Source organism: Erinaceus europaeus, chromosome 3 (genome assembly GCF_950295315.1).
Source record: "Erinaceus europaeus chromosome 3, mEriEur2.1, whole genome shotgun sequence".
Taxonomy (NCBI): domain Eukaryota; kingdom Metazoa; phylum Chordata; class Mammalia; order Eulipotyphla; family Erinaceidae; genus Erinaceus; species Erinaceus europaeus.
Genome location: NC_080164.1, coordinates 74,421,074 through 74,432,692, shown reverse-complemented (window position 1 = coordinate 74,432,692; position 11,619 = coordinate 74,421,074). Strand labels below are relative to the sequence as shown.

General features: G+C 47.5%; 1 protein-coding gene across 2 annotated transcripts in view; it reads left to right on the top strand.

Moving 5' to 3' along the window:
• Positions 1 to 395: 395 nt before the first annotated feature.
• Positions 396 to 11,619, top strand: part of PRKCE (protein kinase C epsilon) — a 606,660-nt gene continuing 595,436 nt past the window's right edge. The window contains exon 1 of one of the 2 annotated variants that reach the window (XM_060187546.1): positions 396 to 1,580. In XM_060187546.1, coding sequence (XP_060043529.1) covers positions 1,233 to 1,580 — 348 coding nt within the window. In that variant the 5' untranslated portion in view covers positions 396 to 1,232. The remainder of the gene's footprint in view (positions 1,581 to 11,619) is intronic. The other variant, XM_007523339.3, reaches the window with a different exon arrangement.

Genomic DNA, 11,619 nt, shown 5'->3' with positions numbered 1-11,619 from the left:
CGCGGGGCGCAGACCCGGGGCCGCGGGGCGAGGGCCGTCCGCCGCTCGCCTGCACGGCCGTATTGCTCCCCCAGCCGGCAAAACTTTCTATTTCCCCAAACAGGAGCGCGCGCGGCGCGTGCACACGCTCTCTCTCTGAATCTCTCTCTCTCTCACACACACACACACACACACACACACACACACACACACACACACACACACACACACACACACACACACACACACACACACACACACACACACACACACACACACACACTCTCTCTCTCTCTCTCTCTCTCTCTCTCTCTCTCACTGACGTCTTTTGCGCATTTCCTGCACTAGAGGGAGGGAGCCCCGCTCGCTCAGCGGCCGAGGGCGAGGAGGCTGAGGGGCGAGCAGCGGGCGGGGAGCGCGGCAGGCGGGGGTGCGGACGCGGGGAGCGCGGCGGGGGGAGGTGGGGCCGCGCCGAGTCGCAGTCCCGGCCCCGCCGCCGCGCCGCGCCGCGCCGCGCCGCGCCGCGCCGCCCGCTGTCGGCCTGTGTCCCAGCCCCGGTGGCGGCCCCCAGCGAGCGAGCTGAGAGCCGGGGCTCCTGGCGCCGTGGGACCGCCGGCTGCCGCGCCGCGCCGCGCCGCTTCCCCGTGAGGCGGCGGCCGCGTGGATTCTGTGTAAACCGGCTGCGACGAGGACCGTGTCCTCTCCACATGCATCGCTCCGGATAAGCCGAACATCCCTCGCTCCGCTCGGCTCCGCTCCGCTCCCCTCCCCGCCCCGCCCCGCCCCGCGCGGCCAGAGCCAGGCGCCCGGTGTGCGAAGAGGATCCGGGTTGAGCCCCGCGCCCCCGGTTCTCGTCCCCGCCCCGCCCCGTCCCGCCGCCCCCTCAGCTCCCGCTCGCGCTCCCGGAGCCGCGGCTCCCGGGGGTTATGTTCCGCAGAGGTAGGTGAGGCGCGGCGCGGGCGGGCTGCCCCTCGGAGCAGCCGGCCGCCGGGGGGAGAGACTCGCGACTCCCGACTCGCTTCAGCGCGGGCGCGCCCGGCTCGGCCCCCGCCCCCCCGCTTTCCGCTAGGAACCGGCGAGGAAATACTCGCGCTGGCTCAGAGCCGCCCGCGCCGGGGCGCAGCGACACCAGGTGGAGCGGCCGAGGGTGGGGCGACGGGGGACGCCGCGTTCCCCGCCGGCCGGCCGCGCGGGTCTTCATTGCTGCCCTCGGGGCGGACGGAGCGCCCCGGCCCCCACGCCCCGCGCCGACCATGGTAGTGTTCAATGGCCTGCTGAAGATCAAGATCTGCGAGGCCGTGAGCTTGAAGCCCACAGCCTGGTCGCTGCGCCATGCGGTGGGACCCCGGCCGCAGACTTTCCTGCTCGACCCCTACATCGCCCTCAACGTGGACGACTCGCGCATCGGCCAGACGGCCACCCGGCAGAAGACCAACAGCCCCGCCTGGCACGACGAGTTCGTCACGGATGTGTGCAACGGGCGCAAGATCGAGCTGGCCGTTTTCCACGATGCTCCCATCGGCTACGACGACTTCGTGGCCAACTGCACCATCCAGTTCGAGGAGCTGCTGCAGAATGGGAGCCGCCACTTCGAGGACTGGGTGAGTCGGGCACCTCTGGGTGCTTGAGGTCCCGGGGCGTGGGAGGACCGCGGCCTGGGCATGGGTCGTGGGGCTCGGGGACAGGTTGCCACCTGTGTGTGTGTGCGTGTGCGTGTGTGTGTGCGTGTGTGTGTACGTGTGCGTGCTACACACCGAGGTAGGCTTGGGCCAGGAGGAGGAGACTTGGAAGGAGAGAATGGCCCCCGCCAGGCTGGGCTTGCTACACTGAGCTCGCAAGCTGGAGAGCCCTGCAGCACCCGCGCGGGTGCTGCAGGCTTGCAGAGAACCCTCAGCCCTCCGTGGGCGGGTGCGGGGCTGGCTGTGTGACCGTGGGCGGGTGGGCGCCTCTGCCCTTGGAAAGGCACGCGGAGCCTTAGACTGAAGGCTGCTTGCACGTCCCGGCTTTGTCCTGCTTAGCCAAGTGAGGAGCAGCTTTATTTTTCCCTCCTGCAGGAAAACCCAGCATGTTTCAATTCTGTTGCCTGGTGGTTGGCTCATCTGACGTGCAGGGGGACAAATATGTTCTCTTCTCCGTTGCCGCCGCCTTCTCCTCCTCCAGGGTCCCAGAGACATCAGCTGAGCTTGTTTTACCCAGTGCATTGCCGGTCCACCAAGAGCGAGTGTGGTATTACAAAAAAAAAAAAAAGAAAAATATTCTGCTTGTAAGGAATTGAAGCCAGTGCTTTGAACTCCATTGAAAAGTTATATTGTTTTCCTGCTTTGATTTTTAAGATGCCCAGGCTATGAGATGCTACTTCTGTGTTTGACTTGGAGTTAATTCAGTGCATTGTCAGAGTGTTAGGGTGTTGGAAGGAGGCCTTGTCAGTGCACTCTAAACCAAAGGTAATTCATACAACCTTGGCCAGCACCCAGGGAGCCAGGGAGAAGCAGTCTTACTTTAGCTAATGTTAGAGGGAAGGTGTTATATCAGGAAATGGATTTTTTTTTGTATTTTTAGATTTGTTACACAGTACTACCAGGAACCGTTGTCTTTCTCTGTATTCATATCTTTCTGTTTTTTTTTTTTCTCTTTTGACCTACATATAAGAGTGAGATAGCTGACCCTCATGGATACACATGGAGGAAATAGCTTTGAATTAGTGAAAACAAATCTCTGATCTTAGGATCAGAGGCTGCAATTGAATCACCTTGACATATCATTTAAATATTTTTTCAAAGAGATGGAATATAAGGGGAAAATAAGAAAGAGCCTGTTCTCTTTATGCTCCTGACTATGATGCAGTCTGCCTGAAACCATGGTTACAGGACTTGGAAACTTCAACAAGCCACATGAAGTACAGTCCTGGTAGATAGGTGGCTCACACTTTGGGAAACTGGTAGACTTTATGGAATCCCAAAGAGCACAGTACCGTTGCATTTCACCCCATTTCATGAATTCACCCCCCCCCAATCCCCACTGGCTCCTCATGTCCTTCCCAGGGAGGGCCTTTGGTCTCCTTACTCATGAAGGTAGTGTGTGTCTGAGGAGAAGCTGAAGGGATCATTTAGAGCCTGATTGTAACACTGAAAACTTGTTTTGTTTTTGAGGGTGTTGTTATTGTTGCTTTAGAACAGGAAGGGTGAGAGGAAGAACTATAGTTATGATAGTGAAGAGAACCTTTTGGAACCTTTTGTTGTGTATACAGATGAAAGAATTGGACAGGGAGGCAGCAAGCTGGTAGGATGAACATCAGATCTTTCTTTCTTTCTCTCTTCCTTTCATAGAGTCAGAGAGAGTAAACGAGACTACAGAACTGAATCTTCTTTCAGTGTGATACGGGCTGGGCTCGAACCTAGGTTATGCACACGGCAAAGCAGCACACGGCAAAGCAGCACACTTTTCGAGTGACCTATTTTTCTGGCACCCAAATCTGCTTTTATCCACAAGGCAGATGCTGGTAAGAGCAAGAGATTTCCAATAGTCTCTCGTGGTGTTTTTGTGGGACTCCCCAAACCCTGCTTTTAAGAACTTCAAATGAAGTGTGCTATGAGCCCTAGCTGCGCTTGTCTATTATTCTGTCAAGTCCCCAAATTCATGTTAGACTGGCTCTAATGCAGTTCATCTACTGTATAGGTTTTAATTCTTAAAAATTTTTTAATATTCATTTTATTTATTGGATAGAGACAGAGAGAAATTGAGAAGGGCGATAGAGACACCTGCAGTCTTGCCTCACCACTCATGAAGCTTTCCCCCTGCAGGTGGGGAGGAGGCTTGAGAGCCCTGGTCTTTGTGCATTGTGATGTGAGCGCTTAACCAGGTGCGCCACCACCTGGCCCAATTTTTAAAAAAATTTTTATGGAGGGGGTTAATGCTTTACAGTGGATTCACTGACATATGCATACACTTTCATTATGTACCAGGCCCTCCAAATTTTCTCCCTCTCCTCCTCCCCCCTCCTTCCCCAGAATCCTTTGCTTTGGTTTGTTTGACACATACAGGTTTGTTTTAGAGACAAGGACGCGGGGGCCCAGATGAATTAAATGGGTACAAGAGCTCATGTGACAAAGATATTACCCACTGCTAACTTGATGGAGTATTGAGTCCCCCTTCCTTCCCCACTCCAGTCTATTCTTTGCAGACTCCTGTGTTGTATCCTTGATTTTTTTTCCTTTTTTTTTTTTGCCTCCAGGGTTATTGCCAGGGCTCTATGCCTGCACTACGAATCCACTGCTCCTGGTGACATCTTTTGTCCATTGTTGTTGACAGAGAAAAATTGAGAGAGGAGGGGAAGACAGAGAGGGGGAGAGAAAGATAGATACCTGCAGACCTGCTTCACTGTTTGTGAAGCGACTCCCCTGCAGGTGGGGAGCCGAGGGCTTGAACCGGGAACCTTGTGCCACTCTTTGTGCTTCACACTCTGTGAGCTTAACAAGTGTGCTACTGCCTGGCCCCATCTGATATTTGTATTGCATGTGATAATTTGAAGTGCTTTTCAAAAACAGTTTTGCCCTGTGGTGAGTGAATTAGAGAGGATTAATATTGAATACCTAAAAGCTTGAGATACAGAAAGACTAAAGTCTCAGAACAATTCAAAGAGTGGAACTCATTCTGTTTGCCTGAACCGCATCATTTTTTCAGAGTGCTCTGACTTCTGCTCTTTACCTGGTAGTAAGGAAGAGACCCCCTTCTCAGATGTGCTAAGAAATCCAGCCAGAAGTGAGGTGATGCGGAGGATTTGCAACAGCTGCTTCCCTTGGTGTGGGGCATCTTACTCTGTCTCACAGTAGCTTCACTCGGTTTGCGTACTGTGCTCAGATCCAACCAGAGAAGTTCAGGGGCTAGGGGTGGCACATCTGGTAGAGCGCACATGTTATCAGCCAGGGGGGTTTAGCATTCTAAACCAGAGGTAAAAGAGGCCCAGGGAACTCTTAAAGGAATTCCATTTCTCTAGGGAAATGACTGTAAGTAGTTACTTATAGACACTTACCTAGCAATTAGGTGCTAGATTTGTGGTCCATACTGTGTTGAAAGAGTTCAGGAAAGGAGTGTTCTGGGATAGCTGGGAGAATCCTGGGGAGGTGTGTGTGTGGGTGGAGTGGGGGTGAGGGTGGTGGTTCTGGAGGAGGTATGGGCTGGGTGTGAAGTGCAGGCCAGCATTTATGGAGGTATTTACAAGAGGAGAGGGTATGCCTTGGGCATGAACAGCTGGAATGAAGAATAGAGGGTGCCTGTGCTCAGGAGTGGAGAACGGCGAAGCTTGGCTGAAACTGATTGTCCCTGCTATCAGCCAGGAAGGAGAGAGTTTCCCAAATTTAAGACTTTCATTTGAATACTGCTGCCCGGCTAGCCTTAGGATACTGTCTTGCTGTTTGCAAACTTCATTCATTCAGACAAACTAACAAACATTGACATGTCTTCTTCACACTCCCTTTCCCCCAAACATTTATTCTTTATTTTCCACTTGAACTTTAGTGTCATGAAACCACAACTTTGGATATTGCAATTGTACTTTTTTCTTTATTCACATTAAAAGAAATACATGACCTTTATGATAAAAAGATAATTAATGTATGAAGATTTTGTACATAGGAATGCTCTGAAATTTTGTAGTAGACCTTTAGAATTTTTTTTAGATGAGAGGGAAAGGGAGAGGGAGAACTAGAGCATCACTCTGGCATATGTGATGCCAGGGATTGAACTTGAAATCTTTTGCATGCAAGCCCACTGCTCTAGCCTCTGAACAACTTTCAAAACTGTAACTTTAGGAATTCTGAATGTAAGATTTATAAACATAATTTTTAAAACTAGAAATACTGGAATTCATTTTATAACTGGAGTCTGAATGAACACTGTATGGAACTCAGGCTTGCATTTAGTTCAGAGGGCAGGGAGCACATAGATTATTCCTCACTGGTCCTTCTGGTACTTTGGGGTTTGTTCTACCATTACTACCCAATCTTCATACCGAATCCAGTCCTCCCTTAACAACCACCTCTGGCTTTGCCACCTCTTTTTTTCTTTGTCCCTTTCTTTCTCCACCACAGTTATCACTGGGGCTCAGTGCTTACACAACAAATTCCTTGCTCCTAGTGGCCATTTTTTCCCTTAATTAATTTTTTTCCCTTTTGTTGCCCTTGTTGTTTATCGTTGTCGTCATTGTTATTATTGTTGTTGTTATTGTTGTCATTGTTGTTGGATAGGACAGAGAAATCAAGAGAGGAGGAGAAGACAGAGAGGGGGAGAGAAAGACAAGACAGATACTTGCAGACCTGCTTCACAGCCTGTGAAGTGAACCCCCTGCAGGTGGGGAGCCAGGAGCTCCAAAAGGGATCTTTGTGCTATCACCCAGCCCCCACAAAGACATCTTCTGAGAGGCCATTGAGTAGAGCCTTGAAAGGCAGAGTTCTGGAGCCAGGTGGCTTGAGTTTGAAGCCCACCTCTGTTTCTAGCCATTTTGGTGACCTCCAGTGATATATTTAGTCTGTGGTTCTGTTTCTTCCTTAGTGAAAAGTAGATAATAGTTGAAAGTACCTACCTAGCTATCATCAAATGTGTGAGGTGAGGGTGGCAGTTATTGACATGTGAAGTTGGAGAAGCTTGGTTGACTGCCACACCCATCATTGTTATGCTACCTAAACTTACCCTGGGGCCTGACTTCTAGAGAGGGTTCTTTACTGAGGGAACCAGAATACAGGACCCCTAAAGTGTTAGCATTTAATAGCCTCCAGAACCTTTTTCTCTTTAATTGGGTGGTCACACTTAGGAAAACATGAGACACCAGGGAGGTTTGTGTTTCAATTTTCCAAAATAGCCCATTGATAGGAATTTTCAAAATGACCTTGCTTTACTGACCCTGGGAGATGGACCTCTACCCTGTTTGGAGAGGTTACACTCTGCAGTTGTGACTCCCCTTGAGAATCCTTTTGCCCAAGAGGGCAGTATTTCTTCTAAGTCCAAGGCCAGGACAAGAGCCTTAGTGATTCAAAAGTTGAAGCCCAAGGGCATGTGCTCTGTAGTTAAACTGATCTCTGGTGAGGCTCCTGCTGGATGATGGGTCTGAGCACTCCTGAGATACACTACCTAAATGCATAGCTGTCTTCAGGATTTCTATAAAGAAATATTTTCTTTTCTTTTTTTTTCTCTGTCTTCCTTCTTCCTCTCTCCTTCCCTTTCATTTTTTTTTCTTTCTTTTTCCACCAGGGTTATCACTGGGGCTCAGTGCCCACATGACAAATTCCCTGCTCATAGTGGCCTTTTTTTTTCCTTAAAAAATTATTATTTTTGGGAGCTGGGCAGTAGCACAGGGGGTTAAGCACACGTGGTGCAAAGTGAAAGGGCAGGAGTAAGGATCCTGGTTTGAGCCCCCAGCTCCCCACCTGCAGGAGGTTGCTTCACAAACGGTAAAGGAAGCAGGTCTGCAGGTGTCTATCTTTCTTTCCTCCTCTCTGTCTCCCCCTCCTCTCTCAATTTCTCTCTGTCCTATCCAACAACAACAACAGCTGTGACAACAGTAACAGTAACAACTACAACAAGGGCAACAAAATGGGAAGAATGGCCTCCAGGAGCAGTGGATTCATAGTGAAGGCACCGAGCTCTGGCAGTTACCCTGGGGGCAAACAAAAAAAATTTTTTTTAATTAAAACAGAGAGAACTTGAGAGAGGGACTGGGAGATAGAGAGGGAGAAAGACACAATAGTACCACTTCACCACTTGTGAAACTTCCCTCCTGCAAATGGGGAGTGCTGGCCCAAACCAGGGTCTTTGTGCATGGTAAATATGTGCACTAAACCTTTCAGCCACTACTAGTCCCCAGATACCATCTCTTTAAAGATTCCTTTTCTTGGGGGGGGGGGCATCATTAGTTCTATAATAACTACCCTCAAGTTAGTTTCCTTAATGCTCGCTGTCACAAAATTGATGCAGGCACTGGGGCCCCGAAGTCAATGTTTTCTTTAGAAAACAGAAAACAGCAGCAGCTCTGAGACCCTCACTGGAATCAGCAACTTTTTTTTTTTTTTTTTTGCCTCCAGTGGTATTGCCAGGACTTGCACTATGATTCCACTGCTCCTGGAGGCCGGTTTTTATTCCCCCCCATTTTTGTATTTATTTATTTATTTTTATAACCACAGAGTGCAATGTGCAAAGATGCCGGTTCTAGCCACCAGCTCTCCACCTGCATGGGGGTTGCCTATTTGAAATATTAGAATTACTTGAACTTAGACAGTTTTGGAAAGTGTAGGAATTGTGGTCACTAAGTCAAAGGTTAATTATTTGTTGAAGCACGTAGGTAATTAGAAAAAAAAAAAGGAGAATTTGAGAGCTACTGTTTTGGTTTTACTATAGCAATGCCATCATCTAGTTTCATAAATTGTAATACATTCTCAATGCTACGGACTCTATAATTCCTAATTCTAGCTCACACCTAGCCCTGAGCTTTAGAACTCATATTAGGACTGCCTTCCTCATATGGTCATTTGATTGTGTGAAGGGCTTCTCAAACTTGATTGTATCTGAAACTACATCTGACATGTCCCCTTCCCAGTCTAGGCCTCTCAGAAATTTCCACATTTGAAGAAATGGCAGTGCTATCCTTTCACCTGCCCAGGGTAGTTTTCCTGAGAAACCCTTCTTGTTGCTTCTTGTTTTCACATGCCCCATAGTCAGCCCATCAGATACATCTGTCGTCTGTGCTTTCAGAATGTTTCCCCTGTCCGATCACTTTCCATACCTTTGCAGATACTACTCTGGACCCAGTTCTTATCTTCTCGTGCCTGGATTATTTCAATAGCTTTCAAACCTATCCCTTCTTGCCTCAAATTCATACATTCACTCAGCTCACAAATCCCTCAGGGTGAAAATCCAAGACTCTATCACATTCTCCAAGGCCAGCCTGCCTAAGCCTCTGTTATGCCCTCTCCGACCCCGTCACCTCCTCCACATTTCCTTGTTCACTCTTCTCCCAGCCATAGGTACCCACTGATACCTTTAAGGACAGAGTCGTCCTATCCCAGCTGTATGCTTCGTACCTACTGATCCATTTTCCTTTACTTTACCAACTACCATCAATTCTTTAATTAAATGTGACATTCCTAATAAAACCTTTTTAAGGCAATCTTATCTAAAAATTTACCCTTCTCCTTGACGCTGTATGTTCCTTTCTGGCTTTATTTTTTGCTCATATTATGTATTTTTTCTTATTAAATTTTATTGTCTATCTCTAACCTCAGACAGAAGTTCTACAAATGTAAAAGTTTTTGCACACTGCTTAGTTCCCAAAATAGTCTTAGCACATTGTTGAATGAATGAGATTAATTAAGTTAATTAACCATGTTTATTCCTCCAGCACCCAATGTGGTCTATCTACTGCTACCATAGATAGTGGGGGTTTGGTAAAGCAAAAGCTATGAATGCTATCTTTCCTGTATCTGAGGAGTATGGAGTCTAGTTAAAAAGACTGTTTTGGTAAGAATTTGAATGGATTCTTCAGAGCCCTACCCCACCAGAGAAAGATAAAAAAAGGCTGGGGACATGGATTGACCTCCCAATCCCCATGTCCAGTGGAGAAGCAATTACAGAAGCCAGAACTTCCACCCTCTGCACCCCCCAAAATAGTTTTAGTCCATACTTCCAGAAGGGGAGAAATGATAGGGGGAAGATGACCAGAGGGCTCAGAATTCCAACTCTGTCAGGACCCAGAGAAGAGGAAAAGTGAAAGGATGTTCAGAAGTAGTAATAGTTGTGGGTATGACTTGGAAGGGAAAAGAGGGCAGGGCTGTAGGAAAAACAAGGGCAAATATATATAAATATAGATAGTTATAGAAATAATAGTCAGTTCCTGTCTGCAGCCTTAGGAGAACTATGGTAGCTTCCAGTGGAGGGGATGTGGAAACCGTGCAGAATTATACCCCTGTTATGTTATAATTATGTAAATCAATATTTAGTCTCTAATAAAATAGAAAAAAAAAGAATTTGAGTGGATTCTTTAAATAACTTTTCAGTACAGTTGAGAGAAGTGAGGAGATGATCAGATAAAAAGCATATCTTGCTTTATAAAAACTATGTGTGATCCTTGAAGGAGTTTTTATGATTATTTTTATTTAATAATGATCGACAAGACTGTAGGATAAGAGGGGTTCAATTCCACACAGTTCCCACCACCAGAGTTCTGTATCTTAAAGGAGTTCTTATTAGACAATGCTTTAGAATTTCTGTGTGGCAATTTGCACCAAGATGAAGCCTCTCTACAAAGCCTGAACTTTTTAAAAGTAGGACCTGTTGGGGATCGGGCGGTAGTGCAGCGGGTTAAGCTTACGTGTTGCAAAGCGCAAGGACCGGCGTAAGGATCCCGGTTTGAGACCCTGGCTTCCCACCTGCAGGGGAGTCGATTCACAAGCGGTGAAGCAGGTCTGCAGGTTACTGTCTTTCTCTCCCCGTCTCTGTCTTCCCCTCCTCTCTCCGTTTCTCTGTCATCAGGAATAACAATAATCACAACGAGGCTACAACAACAAGGGCAACAAAAGGGGGGAAATGGCCCCCAGGAGCCGTGGATTCATGGTGCAGGCACTGAGCCCCAGCAATAACTCTGGAGGCAAAAAAAAAAAAAAAAAAAAAAAGGTAGGACCTGGATACCTTCTGAGAGCCTAGGGCCCTGGAAGGTGCTAGGGTGCGCGTGGTAGAGGGAAGAAAAAGGCCCGCGTGTTCTCCTTTTACTGAGTTTAAAATGATGGCTATATTCTCATAAGGGCTTTACATACAAACCTTTTATAATTGGCAGCAACAAGGACTGAAATTTTAAATTCCAGTGCCTAAACTCACAGAGCTCACTGAAGCATATGCTGACAAAGCTTCTAGGGGTTTCACTTAGACTAAAAGAATTCCAGAGCAGACCAGTAGTATTTTACATAAATAACAGCTACACTTGGCAAAACATATTTCTCTCCAAGCTCCTCTGGGTATATATGGGCTTGTTAAGCAATTACAGTCTATTATAATGCTAATCAGCAGGGCTGCACCTGCTTGAAATCTAGTATGGGGCAGAAAGCATATGAAGTGGCCAAAGTCTATATTGAATTGGGAGAACCAAGGGCGCAGGATCGTACTCTCTTTGACCTCTAAACAAGGAAATTTCAGAGGGAATATTATTGAGTTCCATAATGTTTACCTGAGAGGGAGAGGAGATGTGCAAGTCAGTTACCAAATCCAAGTACAATCCTGGTCCCTTCCTGCCTCACCTTAAAGCCACAGAGAAGTATTTTTATCTTTATTATTATTTTTTTAATTAGTGAAAAGTCACCTAGATCTGTCAACAATAAAGAGTAAACACATTGAGCTAATGACCCTAAGAAGTAGATACAGTCAAATGTAGTCAGGCTCACCAGAGGTCTAGAATAATCAGAGGGCATCTTGAATTAATTATTGAGGGAAAATAGTTTGACTTTGCTTACTTTCTTGAATAGATTTGTGTTTTTTCAGATTATTGTATCCTTGATCCCTGTAATGGAAACTAATCTTGCTTCTCCTGTTTAGATTAAACATACTGTGATCAGGAGGTATTCCCCCCCAATACAAACACACACACACACACACACACACACACGT